This window comes from Thermobia domestica, chromosome 2 (assembly GCF_964235325.1).
Source record: "Thermobia domestica chromosome 2, izTheDome1.hap1.1, whole genome shotgun sequence".
Taxonomy (NCBI): Eukaryota; Metazoa; Arthropoda; class Insecta; order Zygentoma; family Lepismatidae; genus Thermobia; species Thermobia domestica.
The window spans coordinates 332,227,871-332,247,407 of NC_137455.1; the positions used below are offsets into that span (position 1 = coordinate 332,227,871).

Here is a 19,537-nt window from a genome sequence, read left to right on the forward strand (position 1 = left end):
GTAAGATTTAACAGTTTAAAAACTGATCATTTATAAAATGTGTTAGGCATATCTTATATTTTTGTTCTTGTTCTTGTTACAGTAAGTATTAAGAGGGAAAGGTGGTAATATATAAAAAAGTGGATGGAAAATTGTTCATGATTCTCTCTTAAAGGCAATTTTGAAATCTGGTTCCTGCTCTATTTCGCTCAGTACCAATGTAGTACATAAATCAGAGGACTTGTAGCAAAAAGAACCCTTGTCGAAACAAGACATTTTTTTTTCTTTCAGAAAAATGAGTAGAAAGCTGCAAGTTTGTGCATGTTTTAGAAGGTATCAGGGAAACATATAAAGAAACAGATTTGTAGAGTTTCTCATACTGTGTACTAGAGAAAGCTCTCTTTTCATTCTTCAGAGAAATTTTGTTTTTACAAGGGTTATTTTCCGAAAAACCCCTCAGTTGATATTAAAAATGGATATTTTTAATTAGATTATAGACAGACTTAATCATCAGGATTATATAATTGCAGGCAGACAAGATTATATATATATTAATCATCATCAGCTGCTAGTATCTACCGTTTGTGGAAAGGTAACTCTTGGGCCACGCCGTGATCAGTTTCGCACACGACAGAATAAAGTCGCTTATAACTCAGGCACTATTAGTCCTACACTAATATAAGTATTCATTTTTTGAAAGAGCATAAAATGACCAAAAACTTTTAGAGGAAATATTTTTCCGAATTCGATCTTGAAAAGAAACTGTGGCTAAAAGACTGACGTCACGCGCAACCAATACTGAGTAAAAATGAAAATAACAAGAAAACTATTATATTTAGCTCAAAAGTACACTAGAATTAAATTGTAGAAGACAACTAGACACACAAAATGAAAAAAGAAAAAAGTTTGGATGTTCTAGGTCCAATGGTTACGGAGAAATAGTGAATAACAGAAATGGCTAAAATTTCGACTTTTTCCCCTCCCCTCCCGTTAGGTATTTTTTCTGGCATCCGGGTATTTTTGTGATCAGTGATGGGTATATATTAAGAAAATATCGGATGCCAAATTGTTACATGATTTTCCCTTAAACTCGAAAAGGAAAGCAGTTTTGTCAAATTGATGCCTAGACTAGAAGAAATACGTCTGTATAATTTGACTTCTCTTCGCTCACATTTTCAAGGTGTAAATTCACCGAGGATACGAGTATTCAACAAGTGACATTACAGTACAAAGGGGGACTCCTGTGAAGGTGACACCACCGACAGGAACCAATAATGTAAGCATTCTGAGTTATTACTTCAAATATACATTCTTTCATATATATATATAAATTCTTTCATCCCAGTTAACGAATTACATGTTACTAATCAAGAAATTACTGAACCGAGAACATAGATGTATTTCCAAGTAACCAAGAGGAATCGAACACACAATCGATAAATACACCAAATATAGCTACTAAGTCTGGGTATAACCCAAACGATCACTTTTGTTTCAAATGTGACAAATATTTAGTTAATTCAAGAGGTCTGTCAATACATTATAGTAAATGTCACAACGAAGCAAATAAGAAAAAGGAATCAGTTGGTTCTAACGTGAGATACTCTGCATTCAATACCTCTCTTAATACAGAGAATAATAACGCAAATAACATCGACGTGAGCAATACGGTACGTCTTTCCAAATATAATGATGTCATAAGAAAATTAAAATAATTAACATCAGTTCTACGCAGAGTTCCTCGAGGTAGAAGACATACTGTGGCAGAAGCTCTATACGAAGTTATTCAGCAAATTGTGATATTTAATTATTTTGACTCCTGGATGAATCTCTTTGCTTTTCCATACATAGTACTTTGCATGCCCTCACATGCTGAAAATATCAAGAACCTCACAACATGGGTGAAACGAAGAGTTCAATATTGGTCAAATATGAATCACGTTGATATCGCAAATCAATCGAATTTAAAGACAAAAAAGTATAAAACTCCAAATAACTTAGTCAATAACATCTTCGTCAAACACATAGAGAACAAGTTAGCCGACGGCGACATCCATGGAGCAATAAGACTACTTATCTCTGAAGACACCTTAGCTTCAACAGATGTTTCAACTTTGTAATTGTTAAAAGAAAAACATCCGCCACATACTTATGAATTTACACCACCTGATACATCCAATTTTCAGATCGACATCAATGGAGTCTCAACCAACGAATTTCTAAGAGCAGTCAAATCCTTCCCCCCAGGCTCATCAGGAGGTATAGATAATATGCGTCCATTCAAATCCTTCCCCCAGGCTCATCAGGAAGTATAGATAATATACGTCCATCTATTCTCAAAGATTTAACTCTATTCAATAATCAAGATTCCAAAAATAAGTTGGTTAAAATAATTTGCGATCTTCTCTCAATGGTAATATCAGGAAACGTTCCCAAAGAAGTAAGACCCATGGTCTTCGGAGCTTCTCTGATAGCACTAAAGAATAAATCGGGAGGAATCAGAACAATCGCAATACGAAATACCTGGAGAAGACTTTCATCTAAAGTCATTTGCAGCAGAATTAAACAACAACTGCATCTATTCCTATCTCCACTGGGAGTGGGCATATAGCAAGGAGTAGGTATATATATTTCTCTTTTCCTCACCCAAAACCTAGTCTTCATAAAAATTGATTTCAGGAACGCTTTCAACGAGTTAGACAGAAACTCAATGCTATCAACAGTTAAAGATAATTTCCCTTCGATATTTCCTTATGTTCATCAGAGCTATTCAGAAGCTAGCAATTTATATTATGGGAAGGACACCATTCTCTCACAAAGAGGAGTGCAGCAAGGTGATCTCTTGGGACCAGCTCTATTTGCAATAACCTTACAACCAATAGTCAATAAAATAAACACAGATCTAAATACTTGGTATTTAGACGATGGATGTATTGATGGAGACCCAGATGACGTTTTAAACGCATTAAACATGATTTACGCACAATCTAAAACAATTGGTCTACACCTCAACTTCTCAAAATGTGAGGTTAGTTTTCTCACAGCAACAAAGGGACAGATGCAGAAATATTTTACATCATACAGAAAAGCAGCCCCAGGAATTCAATTAATGTCACAGTCAAATGCTTATCTTCTCGGAGCTCCCCTTTCAACAGAAGCTCGAAGAACACTAATAAAAGAGAAAATAGCCAAACTAGAATTATATTTCTCACGATGATCTCCGATCTCAGCACACTCCGCCTTCTATTTACTAAAGTCTTCATTCAGTACTCCAAGAATATTATATTTTCTCAGATGCTCTTCAACATGGCAAGATGAAGACCTTCTAGAACATTATGATAACGCCATAAAATCTGGACTAGAGTCTATACTCAATTGTGCTCTGAAAGATAACAGCTGGCTCCAGGCTTCTCTTCCTGTTAGTAATGACGGTTTGGGCATTCGTCGAACCTTAGATATAGCTATTCCAGCCTTTCTGGCCTCGCTCTACGATTCCCGAAGCCTCATAGGATCATTACTACAACAGGACCTTCACCCATACATAGACTCAGAAATCACAGAATGCTCTTCCACATGGGCTCTACTAGTCAGCTCTGAACTTCCTCCACTAAGCGCAAGGACAAAGCAATCATCATGGGATGATCCCATCATCAAATCGCACTTCTCTTACCTAATGCATTCAACCAATAATTTAGAGGACAAAGCCAGACTACTTGCTGTCACATCTGTTGGAGCAGGCGATTGGCTTAAGGCCTTACCATCTTCTTCGCTAGGACTCCATCTACCCAATGAAAGTTTCCGAATTGCTATAGCATTACGTTTAGGTGCAGAGATTTGCGTACCTCATAAATGTTTCGCTTGCAGGAGCCCAGTAGATGAAAGAGGACTACACGGACTTTCCTGTATAAAAAGTGCTGGCAGACACCCACGACATTCCATGGTTAACGAGTTAATAATGAGAGGTCTTATCTCCGCAGGGATACCATCAATACGAGAACCAGCTGGATGGAATCGATCAGACGGCAAGGGATGTGATGGATTAACATTGATACCTTGGAAAAGAGGAAAAGCCTTGGTCTGGGACTTTACATGCGCCGACACGTTCGCTCCTTCCAATATTTCTTTTTCATCGGTTCAAGTTGGTACCATAGCTAGTAGAAAAGAAACAGAAAAGAGAAACAAATATAGTAACCTAATTGACAAATACCAATTCGTAACTATAGCTGTGGAAACCAGTGGAGCTTGGGGCAAAGAAGGTCTCAATTTTATCAAGGAAGTTAGTCAACAAATTACTCTTCTAACTGGAGATAACAGAGCCAGTTCCTTTTTAACACAATGTATAAACATGGTCGTACAAAGAGGCAATGTTGCCTCAGTTCGGGGAACTAAACCACCAGGGAAAGAATTAGACGAAATCTAACTCCTATGAAAAATGCCTCAGTGAACAAACCCATCCATGGAATAGATATGGAACCATCTATCGAAATACAACATGTTTCGTGGAATGAACTCCAAACAATGTGAAAACGGGAGTGTGCGATATTTCACCGCGAGGACTGAAATTGTCAGTCACTTTAATTGGGAATCCCACATAATCTTTATTATGTTTAACAAACTTATTTATATATACGGTCAACCTATACATTTATTAACAGTTATCTCTCTCTCTCTCTCTCTCTCCATAAATCACCACTTTCCACGAATTATTTCAGCTTACGCATTTCGAAACTTCGCGATACTATACTGTTTGTGTGTTGTCAGTAGTAAATTTTATAAACTTTGTCCGGGATGTCAGTAGTAAATTTTATAACGTTCGTGCTGGAAAGCCTCCCTCTTTTTTGTGATACATCCAGCTCCCACGAATGTTTACAATTACACAAAATATCCTCCTCTCTGAATTTCTTGTATCCATTTACTATGCTATATTAGATGGGTGGACTCTTTAGATACTTAGCACGGAACGATCTTTGTAAATTTACAACGATCAAATTCAAGCACGCAAATGCTATGTTAGTGCCATTTATTATATATGTGAACGTAGCACTGTCGAAGGCCGCCAGCTGAACTATAATGACGGATGACGTTAAAATTCATTATTCAGTGAGTGCATCTTTCATTTTATAATCAAGCGCATTGTGAGGCTGTTTGTTTTTGCCTTCTCACTGCGTTAAACGAAATCATGATTGAGTTTCGTTCTTTTTGAAAGATTGAAATGTTACACCTACTTCAAACGACCAACAAAGCACAGTGATTGACTCAAAGGTGTGCTAAGACTAATTAATACTGACATCAGACTATTTTAGAATCAGGCATATCCATGTTTACTACATTGAATATACATACATTTGTATACTATAACACATATTTATTTACTAATCTCTCAGCTATCATGAGGAATAATCATGTTGAAAAAATAGCAGCACCTGTTTAAAATACTTTGTACTCACGATAGGCTTGTAATTTAAGACCTAACAGGCGCAAGAAAAATAAACATTAATAAAACGTAACACAGGATAAAAGTACGGGAATTTCAAAGAAAGGTGGGTTGACATTTTTTAACAGAATATATCAGGTTAAAATAATAATCCATTTGAATACTTTACTCCAAGTTTATACAGCAACCCACACTACCTCCGAATATAACAGCTTTTAAGGTACTTTGTCAAGGATAAGTCAAGTCAAATCCAAGTAATCTGTGGTAAAGAGATAGTTGGCAGCGTGCGCAAATCAGATGACCACTTGAATTTCAAGACTACACTATTGGGACTTTTTCCTGCGGAAATCCTCAAGTTACGGTTGTATTATCCGACCTAACACACTACGATTTGAAGTGAATCTCACAATAAAATTTCTAAGAAACAAAAGGGTACTGCACTTCAAAACTTTCCTCCTCCCGAAGGGCAAATATAAATATTTTGGTATTATTTCAACAGACGAGCTGCCAACAAGATTTCTATTGTCAATGTATTAGACCTATAATCTTGCTCTTAGTACATTATTACTACAAACTAGCTAATATCCTCAGGTGTTCAGCAAGTAATATTTTGAAATTGCTTCGTCTCTTTCATCCTTTGGCGCATGAATGAAGAGATAGAAACGTTCCGGGCCCGAAAAAACTCGTACAAAAAAAAAATTTTTAAAAAAAATGCAATGATGGACCCCATCATTTTAGGCACCAAAGTAAATGAACGAAACCTTCCCAGATTGGCCAAACTTATATATTTAAAAAATAAAAGCAAGCGACTTCAAATTGAATTTTACAGAGGTTTTATAAAAGCTGTAGGGCAAAGGACGGAAGTTTTAATACAATGAGTTACGAAAAACCACACAATTTTATCCTGTTACCTCCTTTCAAAATGTCTGACATCGTTCCTGTGTCAACAGGTTCGCGTAACTAAAAGAACTCGCACTAAACAAGAACATTAAAAGCTGAACTTTGCAGTATAAAGGAAAATATGATGCGCGCATACGGACACACATAATATACACATATATTTCATTGGAAGTACCAGAATTGGCTGCAGAAAACAATGTGCTAGGTATATAAATTTTAATATGAACATCATTGTTATCAAACGGTGGCCTGTAAGAGAACTTACTTGAGAACACGAAGAGTATTGTTCCTTTCCAAAGCTTCTGCCAATTTGAGTGCCGTACGATCTGAAAGTCCTGTATTCGCAAGGCTTAAAGTTTCCAGATGTGTATTAACCGTCAACGCCTCGAACAACGAGATGAACAGTTCCTCTGAGATATTCTAGAAGAAAGAAAGAAAGAAAAAAAAATCAGTTACAATCATATCAACAACAAATAATGATCGCCAGTAACTCTTTCATATCATTGAATGCTTCAGTGTGCTAGCATCTAGTTTAAGACGAAATACTGTAATGCGTTCAAGTTTGCTAAACACATTCAAATGTGGCAACTGAAAGAACTACAGAAACGCACTATTAACATATAGAAGTAAACATATTGAAAACCTATTATTATTATTATGTATGCGTATGTATTATCTGCACATACCTGCACGTAAGCTTGTTGTTGTTAATAATAATAATAATAATAATAATAATAATAATAATAATAATAATAATAATAATAATAATAATAATAATAATAATAATAATGGAGGAAAAAGCAGGAAGATGAGAATGAAATATAGGATATTCTCGCTACCTTCTCTTAAATTCTTGTGAAAGATAGCAAGAAAGTGCTATTGCATTTACAACGCAACCCGGTGTAAATAATTGTGTTAATTTTGAACTGGAAGTAGTACATGTATAATCCTTATACCAAATTTAAATCTTGTTCATGCTGATATTTTTAAACCTAGAAACACCGAATGGAGTTCATTAGTGTGCATGCAGTGTTACCGGATATAGCATGAAGTACTTTTTCCTAAAAAATAAATAAATAAAAACAATGAAAAAGCACATGGAAAATGGTAGGCAACATACATGTGAACTGTAATTTCTACCTTGGGTAGGAAACATTTCCGAATGCAAATGTTCCAGATAAGTCAACAATATGTCTACTAGTTTTAAACTTTTGTTAGAAGGGAGCTGTACATAAAAAAAGGCATGAGAAACAACTACATGTTCTTCCATAAGATGTACTCCAAAACACTAAGCAGCGTATATCACATTCACTCAGGAAGTCGGTTCGTAAGTTAGTGTTTGTGGCGCAAAACAAATATAGCAAGAACTACGATTCTGCATCTACATGCGTATAGCGAGGGGTATAATTGGTCAGTGCACCAGAGTATATGGTGTATACCTACGTTAATACTTCTATAGTTCAATGTGTATTCACCTTAAATTTAAGAAAGTACGAGCGTAAAAGCTATATATTTTTAAAACAGTTGACCATATACCTATTAAAAATTTTAGCATTACATCACTACATATAAGGTATAGGCTGTGTAAGAACTGAAGGTAACAGACGAGGCTTCACGAATCGGTGTATTGGATAAAGTTATTTCTCCACTAGCCTCTTTGACTCTTCATGTAGTTGCTTTCTACATAATGAAACGAGTGAGCCAGTGTTTGAAGGAAAACAGCGGGCATTCAAAACATCCACTCTAAAGCTCAAATTTACTATCTTTTCACATTGCATGGTTGTCAGGTGCATAACAGTAATAATATTTTCACTAAGTTGTTGAATTTCTTTTTCTTGTTTTCAGTAATTGCATGTGATAGACAGTAATGAAATACATATGTTGTTGCATACGAACACCAGTAGTGTTGCCAATGCACATCTTAAATTTAAGAAAATAACGATTCCATTTGTTTGCTATTAAAAAGGCATTAATTATTGGCTATACGTAAAAATGAACAATTCCTTCTCGAACACTATAGATGCAGCGCTACTCCACTTACTCAAGATGGGGAATTACCGTTCTATATTCACACACGTGTGTTACATACCATTTCCCAAATTTTGTAAAAAGAAAAAAAATCCAGCAACAATGCATGTATCCTAATGAACTCCAATCATTATTTCTAGGTTTAAAAATATCAGCATGAACAAGATTTAAATTTGGTATAAAGACTATACATGTACCACTTTCAGTTGAAAATATATGACACCCCACTCCGGGTTCAGTTGTAAATGGAACACCCTGCAATTCCCTTCGTAAGAAATGAAAGTAATTAACTAACTTTCTGTCTTTATTTCGAAAAGCTTTTAAATGAAGAAAACCCGAGGGAGTTTTCAGCAATGGAACTTCAAATCTTGAAGCAACATCAAGAATAAACCGTGAAGAAGTGGAGAATGCGTTCAAAGAAAATGAAGACAAGAAAAGCCGTAAGTTAGATGGCATACCAGTAGGAACACGGAAGAGTTTGGGGCAGAAGATATAAATATTATATGGGATCTGATGTAGAAAATCTATGAACAGGAAAGAATGCCAAGTTAATGGAGAAATAGTATCATTTTCAGGGAGAAGGGAGATGTATATGACTTTGGAAACTAATGTCACAGACGAATCAAGTAAGGTCACATACGATGAACATTTGAGAGAAAATTATAGAAGCTCGATTACGGGAAAAAACATCAATAGGAGAACAATTTGGATTTATGCTAGGAAAGAGTACAAAGGGTGCAATTTTTATTCTAAGACAAACTATGGAAAACAGCCTGCAAAATGTGCTGAAAAGGTAAAGTCTTCTTCAGTATTCTAATAGAACAGAACTGGATGTTATTTCTCCCAGATGCCTATGGTAATGCACACTCACTTTGTGTGTATGTTGGGCTCCAGTCACTCCTTACACCCAACCCTTTCCTCATCTGGCTCATCGTGTTACACACATTTAGTTTTATTTATATTTGTATTACAATTGATATAGGCAACAGAAACAACAAAAACTCTTAACAGAAAACCAATTAATTACAAATAACAAAGAGTAACATGTTTAATGTTCATGTTTACATATTTAGATGAGCTACCATCTTGGTACTTCTCAAATACTAGATGAATACAAACTGTACATAAAGTAAGTTAAAATATAACAGTTTCAGGTTATGATTTGACTATTTTTCTCAAGCTGTCCATTTCTTTTTGCAAAGGTTCTGCTTCCTCTTTTGCACGCTGGAGCAGAACTTTGCATTTCAGTTCTAGTTTTCTGATCTCATCAGCAACTGGCAGTTTCTCAGTGATCGGCAAGTTAACCCTATCACCACCTATATCCAAATGATGAGGTTGCTATTTCCAAGGGTCTCAAAAGGAATTTTTACGTATCTCCAGTATTACACAATAATTTCCGGTATTTCAAGTATAAGTAGACACATCGTTGTAGATATCTAAGAAGATTTAAGAAGAAGAATGCAGTGGTATGGCCATCTAATGAAAAGATGAAAATATTATGTAGTAAGGAGAGTGATGGTAATGGAAAAGGGTGGGAAGAGAGGTATAAGACGACCAAGAAGGAAATGGATGGATAGGGTTAAGAATAACTTTAGGGAGAAAGGTTTAACAGGAAAATAATTCCGGGACAAGGATTTATGGAGAAAACTCATAAGAAAACGTGAAAAAAAGAACATTTTTTATAACTACCTTAATATTATTCCAATTGAGATCTATTAATGAAGAATCATCGTCCTTCACCCGCCGAATTGATTCTTCAGGATTCGTTGTATTGGGAGGGTCCATTGGGAAAACTTTTAATGTGGATGCTTTTGTTACACCATCCCAACCAAGACCAACAGGTTGTCCCTTGTTCAATAAAGATGCATGGTACTGGTCTTGATTCATCATTGAATGGAAACCAAGAATAGCTATGGAAACAAGAAAAATGTTAAAATGTTAATAAACTTCAACAGCAAATAAAGTTTTGGTCAAACAATTCATAGAAATATAAACTAGTACAACAGTATCTGAACAAAATTTTCGCGAATTTCATTAAATGGAACTTACTATTATATTTACTGATGAAACTATAAAGGCAGGCTTATGTTTCTTGGAACTGAATATTGTTAATCATCTGCTATTGAATATTAAATACACTGCATGATAGTGGTAAGCTTAATTCTTTAAAGTCATTTGATAATTAGTTTTTTGTTACATGCAGCTTGAAGCATAAAACAATAAGGTAAATTTGCAACCATAGAACTAATCTAAATCGAATGGAAGTGTTACCATCAGATGGCGAAAGCGGAAAAATAATAATAATTATAATAGAGACGACCACCTTAGATGGTTTGGATGGATTATGGCAATCTAAATTAACATATATGATTTACACTTGAGATTTGAAATTAAATAGCTGTAATCCATGACAAAGATTTAAGTGCTAAAATCAAGACCCTAAAGCATGATTTTCTGAATTATTAAAACTAGTTGTTTCCTTCAACCCTTTGGTCCAGTGTACACTATAGGTTAAAATCGTGCTTTATTAAAAGGTCTACTTGTTAACATTTAACCTTCTTAAGTCTGCCTATCAATCATCGCAAATTCATATTATGCATAACACTACATCTGAGTAAGTAAGATTTAGTACAAAGAAACTACTGCTGCACTGTACATACCACAAACTCACAGCAACAGCACAAAGTGACGACCACCAACCTCGATGCACGTAGCACGCCTAAGGAAGTTTTTGTCTCACTCGCTCAAATATCTCCGGCGTCTCTTGCACAATCAAGCACGCAGGTAGGACTCTTGCAAGCAAGTCCTCGGATTCTACTGGCGATTCATGTACCAAGGACCTTCCTTCCTTCCTTCGTGATGTACTGCCTGAACTATTGGAGATTGTACCTCTAGACCTGACCACTTTGATGTGGATGTTCGCCATTATTTGGATACAACTTTTCCTAATAGTTGGATTAAAAGAGGAGATCCCATCCGGGGAAAGCGCGCTCCCAGGATCTCAACCCTCTCTCCGTTTTACTTTGAGGATACGTCAAGTCCTTGGTGTATGAGTTAAGTTGATTTTGAGTTTAACGTCCTTTCAGCAGCGAGGCTGTATGAGACGTGGACCTACTGATTAACGTAGAATCCGAACCACATGAGTTCCCGCCGGGAATCGAACCCGGATCTTCCACGCCAAAGGCGCGTACGCTAACCGCTTAACCACGAAGGAGCTCATCCTTGGTGTATGAATCGCCAGTAGAATCCGAAGAGGGCTTGCTAGCAAGAGTCCTAGCTGTCTGCTTGATTGTGCGAGAGACGCCGACGTTCTTCAGTTACTGGGAGCTTTTCGTACGTACAGTGCAACAGTAGTCTATTTGTACTAAACCTTACATACTCAGATGTAGTGTTATGAACAATGAAGCAGGTTACATCGACTTGATAAAACACATTTGTTATTGAAACGTCGTACTTGTTCCCACAAATTGCTGTAACTTCAAGATCATATATATATATATATATATATATATATATATATATAAGGAAGAGGCAGAGCTGTTAATAAAAAGAGCGTCCGGAATCGAACTCCCACTACCAGTTTTATTTAAAAATCCACTATAAAGTATTTGCACAAAATACTATACAATCTGATCTCTATTTTAAAAGGTAAGTAAAAGGTAGTCTTTGACCGAGTGGTCACAGACAGGATCTCCAACAGAGCCCCGTAGCAGGCTAAGCGGCTGAGGTTGGGATTCCCAGACAGAGCCCCGTAGCAGACTAGAGGCCTGGGGTTAGGTTACTCCAAGAGTCCCGTAGCAGACTAAAGGAGGGTCACCAGAAAACTGGTACTGAGCTGCATTCTTCTGTCCAATTTATAGCGTCCCTTGGGTGGCGGTGGCGCTGCTGCTTCAATTTCGTCTTCTGCTTCGTGGGAGGGGCTAAACGTCGTCTGCAGGTGATTGCAGGTCCCCCTGGTGGAAGTTCCTCTTGATGAAGCACGAGGTAGTGTTTATAAACACTTGATGCGTGGATTTGTTTGTAAACAACTTCACATGGGATATTACAATATACACTAAAATCACCAGTAAGTTATTGGAACGTTGATGAATTGTTATTGGAATGTCACTATATTTACTAACCCACAACTTAACGGTACCAATCTACTATCTACCATTGTAGACAGTTATATTGGTACCGTTAAATTATGAATTAGTATGTATAATGACCATCAATATTTCAATAATTTTATTGCTGATTTTAGTATTTTCTATGAAAAAAAAAAAAAAAAAAGACTAATCTCTTCGTTAGTGTTTAGCTGTCAAAGGCAACAGGACTGGTTGCCGGGATCATACTAAGAACATAACAATCTGATTGGGATTTTTAAGGTACATAAAGTTGAGTGTTGGTTAATGAAAATTGTATCCAAACTAGGAAATGAACTTATGATCATGCACATCTCAAACAAATGTACCACTAATATGGCTACATCGTAATTTTGGAAGCATTATGTTTCCTTTTAATTCAATGTAAAATGTTAATATTATCGTTAAAACTAGATAAACCAGTATATATTATTGGAAAACATTATGATTCAGTACAGTCAAGCGAAGTAATACTGAACAGTAATACTCAACTGAAAGGAGAGTTCGGTTCTTCGCTAACAACAGTCATATTTCGTACGTATGAATAGCAGTTCAACGGGCAATCGTCCACTTTACGGATAAATAAATTTCAACAAATGCATAAGAGAGCAATAAACAGCAAAAGTATATGATTTTAACTAATAATTGGTAATAAAAGAAATGTCACGTTGAGTTAACGTTCATACTTAGTAACAAGTCATATTGTATGTAGAAGTCAATGTTATTACCTGCCAAATCAATTATTTCCTCTTGAGTAGCGTTGGTCAAAGCACTTTCATATTCATCACCTAAGTCGATGGTCATTTGTTCATCTGCTTCCTTTTGCTTAGGGCACTCAGGTGGAATCCACTGTAACAAAAGAGAGCAATACCCATTGCAATACAATACAATAAATTATTTCTACACAAACTAAAATTTTCTGGACACACAATTATAGAATTGATATATAATGTGCAGCTTATCATAGCACTAGATTTAATACTAAATTACACATAAAATCCACTATGTTTGTTCAAAATTTTCATTTTTTACAGTCATCTTCCTCGAAAATTGTTCATGTGGCTCTTTTGTTTGATTTTCTCATATGGTTCAGATTTCACGTTAAGTTGTGCTGAAAGGGATGTTGAACTCAAATTCTATTCTATTCTTTCTAAATAAATTAATTTAGCCCATGTTAAACTAACCAACAAGTCTGTATATTATGATTTTGTCTACAGTTCCTGAATCTGTATTACTTACTAAGATATTCATTTCACACTTGGAAAAGATTAGCGAAACATATGCCTCAATTTTGTGATAAATACAAGCTGCAGCAAGGCTAAAGGGGATTATTTGTTTAGATTATTTTGATAATTATATATATTTGTGCTAAATTTGTCACTTTGTATGTTGTATGATACATCAATATTTGATGTTGGGGTGTATTTGCTGGTCCAAACATGTATTTATTCCGTTGTTTCAGATACACCTGTGGTGTCCATAGGAACTGCAATAGATAACAAGTGGAAAACCACTGGAATATTGGAGAAGAGTTACCTGCATCATTATGATTCGTGCCTGGCATCCAAACTCCGCAAACGAGACAGCTGCTCAATGCTATGTGAACCGTAAAAGCAATACGCCATGAAATGCAGTCATATAACCGAGATTACGAAGTCGTGGTAGGAAAGTGTACACAAATTACATTCCGATTGCCGCTGAATACTAGAATTCAATCAACGATTGTAGGAGAAAGTGACATAAGAGCTAGGCACAGAAATGTGAGCTCTAGCGTTGGAAATGGATGTTGCAGTATCTACCATCAAGGTGGCTGCGAATGAAGGCCTCAACTATCACTCCTACAAGAGGCGTAAAGGCCAACCAACTTCTGACAGACAATACTTGAGCAAGGCAAAGAAACTCCTTCATGAAACATCTCATTGAACCAGGAACCGCTGATGATTGATGAATAAAAGGAAAAGAAGGAAAGAAAGAAAATAATAAATAAATAAAATGGTGGATCAGATACACAATCCCCAGAACAGACGGCTTGCCTACAATCCATCGAATGTTCATCGTGCCGTACACACTAAATTTCCGCAAAATATGGTGATGTTTGGACGTGTCTCTAGGGAAGGTGACGCGATGCCACCACGTCTTTGAATAGGGACTCAGGCTCAACTCGAATGGTTATGTGAAATTGCTGAAAACCATAGTCAAACTCTGCATGGAAAGGGTGGCTCTTGAGAGACTGCGTGTTATAGCCAGATTCAGATTCCAGCCATAAAACTGAAAAGACTCAGAAATTGTTGTTACATTTCTTTTCTTTTAAAAAATATCACCAGTTCCAACACGTGCCTCCCTAACTCCCCTCTATGGATTATTATGGGTGGGGCATTGTTGAACAAGTAACCAATTGCATTGCCTGTAATACGAAACCTAGTAGATCAACAGGATTCAGGTGGTGTTGAGAACGTGTGTGTTTCATACGCCAGATTCCGGAGTAGCTTCAAGCTAGCTGTGGATGCTGAGAATGGCTTTTTTTGAATGATTTATCTTTTCGTTGTTGTCATTTTTATGTCACTTTTCCATATTTCCAATAAATTTCGTTTTGATTCTGATATTCCCTGTTGTCGTCGTCTACCATTGCATTTATATTCAAAGAGTTTCATGATGAGAATTTCAAATGAGAACTTTAAAACAAATATAATAATAGTAAACTTCTGTAAGAATAAATATTATGTTCCTGCTTAAATTTACGAGACAAAACTAAGAAACGCCTGAACACGAAATGTTCATGGATATCTTATTGAATGTTCAAAGGGCCTACCGCCTTGAACGATGCATTGTCGAAGCCGGAAACGAACACTGTAGATTTGCCCGTAACACGTCATTTTCACCTCATGAATGACACACGTTCCGAATACTCTCCGCTGTCCGAGCTTCTTGTACCTCCTATCTTTGACAAGTACCCACAAGAAGTTGAGTAGTGTCAGGGCCAGAAAACGAGCTGGAGAGAGACACTGATCATGCCCGTCCGACCTAGCAATTGAGAATGAAATGACAAACTTAACACAATATTAATGTACAGCATAGCGCTGCCCGGTACACACCATCCTTAACCGGCCACTGTGGAGAACTCTCTACTCTTCGCCCTCAAATAATATAGCTTTGCACTATTTTATTCGTGGGTTCAGAAAGCTTGTTCCCACGACAATCGTTTAAGGAAGGCGCGACACACCTCACCGTAATGGTCCAGATTCGGACGGAATCACCTGGGCGAAGACCTAAGGCGTGTTATGAAAAATAGATGAGAACATCACCTACTTTCATGGATTAGACATAAGTGACATAACAACCAAGTTCTTACTTCGTCATGCGATCTAGAAAAGAGAAAACAAACAAAACTAAACGTTAGAGTGCCATTTATTTTCAATGGTTAAACATACCTGTGACACATGAAATAATTTGGATATGTTGCTCCAATTACGTAGCAAGTTCGTAGTCACGCTTTGAAATTATTCACGAGAATAGTTTTAATCCGCCATGGCTCGCCAATAGTTGTGATCACGTTCTTAGTAGAAACACTATATATCCGACGAATCCACTCGCAGAAATTGTCCTTTCTTCCAATTCAAAGAATTTAATAAACAGTCATTCCAGGCAAACAAGATGACAGCATTATGTTAGGATTTTGGTTGAAGAATTGACTTGTTTCGACATTTTTTATGTTAGTCGATAATTGTGAGTCCGTTGCCTTCGAGTGCACCTTGCCAAGTCCTTTGTTTCACTCTTAATCTCGATCACGCCCCCCTGTCATTATAAAATATTACTTGGGGCTGATTTACTTTGACAACGACTTACGTAAAAATCACCAAAACGTCCACATCATCAACACTATTTTTACTGATTGTTTACGTGGTTTTACGAAAATCGAAGTTTCTTAAAAAGGTATATTGATATTTATATATTTTTAAAGTATATTGGGTTCAAGACTCGACTCTGTTCTAGAATTTTCGTCGAGTCATTCCTTGCACACACACACTTACATCGAAAAACTAACTATTGCCTCTCATTTCTTTCCTTTTCCTCTTCTTCTACCCTGTCTTTTAGCACCACCAGGCGGCAGCACGATCAATGAGAAGCATATACCACACAAAGTGTACAAATTCAGATGAACGTCACATAATGCACTAACGCAGAATTTGCGTTTATACGAAAAATATTTTAAGCAAAATTTTTGTACAGTTACAACAATACAACTAGCGAGCAGAAAATATTTTTCTTTAATTTTTCAAGTTTTTTACTTCTCTGACGCAGCTACATGACAAGCTTCTGCGTCTTCCAACAACGACATTCTTTTACAATCCAACATTCTATAGAGCAGCAAAATATTTTTATTTTCGTTTTTTTTTTAAATTATTATTATTATTATCTACTTTAATTTCTATTTTCCTTAGCTTAGTCTTGATAATGCCGAAAGATGTCAGCGAAAATTCGACTCTAATATTTTTTAAACAATCTAAAATAAAATAAAATTTGGAGGAGTAAAAGTAAATACTTTCTAGTTTATAGATAAGATTGTTCTTCAAGCGGTACATAATTACAAGGATACACCGTCCAATTTAATGAGCTATCAAAGACTAGAGAACCAATGATTTGCCACCCACTATGCTGCTTCAAGTGTTGAGAGCCGAACATACCGGATGTCCACTGCACGTAGCCTACGAGGAAATATTAAACACTGACGAAAACGCAAAATCTGTTGGATAACTCTCACAAAACTCCAACGCGAACAGTTCTCAATAATAGTGCGAGCTATATGCTTTTGATCAACTATATTTAAGTACAGCACTATCTCATGCCTGACAGACACATGCTGTAGCTGTTTGAATTCACTACTTCCTTGTTTGACAATATTAAACCGCCAAGTAAGGCTACAACATTGATTATTAATAGTACACTCTTACTGTGATCCGAGTAGCCCCGTTTTTCACTGCAACATTGATTATTAATAGTACACTCTTACTGTGATCTAAGTAGCCACGTTTTTCACTGCAGATTCGTTTGCAATTACAAAATAGTTAACGCCTGTCGAGAATGGATTGACCAAGTTTTTAAATATTTAATATAAACGTTCTTTGCTATTCATTCTACATGACATTAAAGATTTTTTAATTATTATACTTATATACTTAAAACTTTTCGTACATAAAAAAGAGATCAACGAGGTGGTATGATACCCTTATTAGATTTAAAAATTAAGCAGCTCATGTGAAGGAAGAAAAATAATTAGCTGTACAAAGGTAAAATGACCAGTTATCTGAACCGAGGTAAGTAATAGTAAGAAAAAAAGAATTGTCACGAAAATACGGAGACAAAATCTCTTTACCGCACTATCTTCAATCGCCCACTATCTTTCCCACACTTTTCTTGTATTTGCACTTCAGCTGTTTCCATATATGAAAAAGAAAATAAGAATACCTTTTTCCCTCTGATAACTCCAGGTACGTAAGGTTTAAGCTCTGGTTTATCTGGCGTTTCCAATGCCTGTTTGTTGATGTGTTCAATCAATTTCTTTCGATCCAGCGGTCCAGTAGCTGATTTGTCACAAGTATAGCTACATCTTTGTGAAGGTGGTAACAGAGAATCCTGAAAGAGATTTATGCAAATTAAAATGGGAAAGGTAATCAAGGAACTACTTTCTAATCAATGTAAAGTTTTTGCGAACAGAAAAATTTTCTCCAACTATCAGTAAACTTTGTTCGAGTAATGCAAAAACTCCAGACTGCGATCTTTTAGGATCGCAAAATTGTGTGAAGGGCATTCATTTTAATCAAGATGCATATTACACAAATTAATCACGCTCTATAATACAGCTTTAAAAAAGAACTCATTTTATTGATGTAAGTAATTGATTTGAATATATGAAATAAATTGACAAAATGAGCTGCAAATGTTATTCTTCGAAGAAATTCATATATTGAACAATCTTTTTCAATAATGAACTGATTTTAATTTTCAACGTATTTTCTTAATTCAGGTGTGGAAAAACTTTTGTTCATCTACATATTCTGGTTACAGAATACTCACTTAACACAAATTTAAATATATAATTGAATCTCACGTATTTTCCACCTCAACAGCAAGTAAATTTCTCCACGTTGTTGGCAACTACTCTAATAACGCATCATATATACAAATATTATATATATATAGATATAGATATAGATAGATAGATATATAGATATACATATATAAGAAGGCTGCTGGAAATGTTTCTACAAGCTACTACTAACAGTGGTGCTAATGTTTCGCTATTACAAAATTCGGAAGAACAGAGCTTTCTATGTATACATTATCTCTTATTGTTTACGCTTATTCGTTTATTTTTCACAGTTGTTTAAGGAAGTAGCTTTGTGTGAAAAATACAAATTTCTCGTGGATACTTTCGAGAACACCTTATTGTGTCACCCTAGATCGCGTGTTGTACCTCATCGCGCACCAAACAACCTCTATTGCAGTTCTGTTGATATGATGCTCGGTAATACATGCTAGCAGCACGCGCTCATCACAACAGCATCTAATGAACGTGCGGCCATCACTTTTGGGTAAATTGAAGTGGTATGCACCCGAAAATACGACCGTCTGCTACTCTGTAACAGTGTTCAAATGCCCAATTTAGCCTGTCTTTCTGTGTCAATGGAAGTTGAAGCTGAAGAATGTGTGCTGCCAGTCTAGCGTTCAGGAGACGCCGCTGCACTGTCGATGTTACGATGGGATGACTCGTTACCGTGCTCGAGCTAACTTATGACGCCGCCGAATGATCAGTAACGGCCATACGGACAAGGTGATTTTTGTCATCCATTGTATGGTCATATTTCGCACTCCCCTGACCTATTGTCGCTGCATATATTCTCTTGTGTCCACTGTAGCCGCACACGCATCACTGTTTCTAGCGGCATGTCCTATACATTGACCAATTTCGCAACACGAGAAGCTGCCTTTGCGTAGTCCTATCATGCAACTCCATTTGAACGCAGTCGTTTCCTATATTGCGATCTCTGCGTATGCAAGAACAGAAACGACATGA

At 36.3% G+C, this 19,537-nt stretch overlaps 1 protein-coding gene across 12 annotated transcripts in view; it reads right to left on the minus strand.

Moving 5' to 3' along the window:
* The window catches only part of tmod (tropomodulin), a 190,578-nt gene that overhangs the window by 47,615 nt on the left and 123,426 nt on the right, over nt 1–19,537 (minus strand). For all 12 annotated transcript variants that reach the window (XM_081749120.1, XM_081749121.1, XM_081749119.1 and 9 more), the window contains exons 3-6: nt 17,929–18,096; nt 13,194–13,314; nt 10,031–10,251; nt 6,579–6,733 (exon numbers count right to left, since the gene is read on the minus strand). In XM_081749120.1, the coding sequence (XP_081605246.1) occupies nt 6,579–6,733; nt 10,031–10,251; nt 13,194–13,314; nt 17,929–18,096 (665 nt within the window). The remainder of the gene's footprint in view (nt 1–6,578; nt 6,734–10,030; nt 10,252–13,193; nt 13,315–17,928; nt 18,097–19,537) is intronic.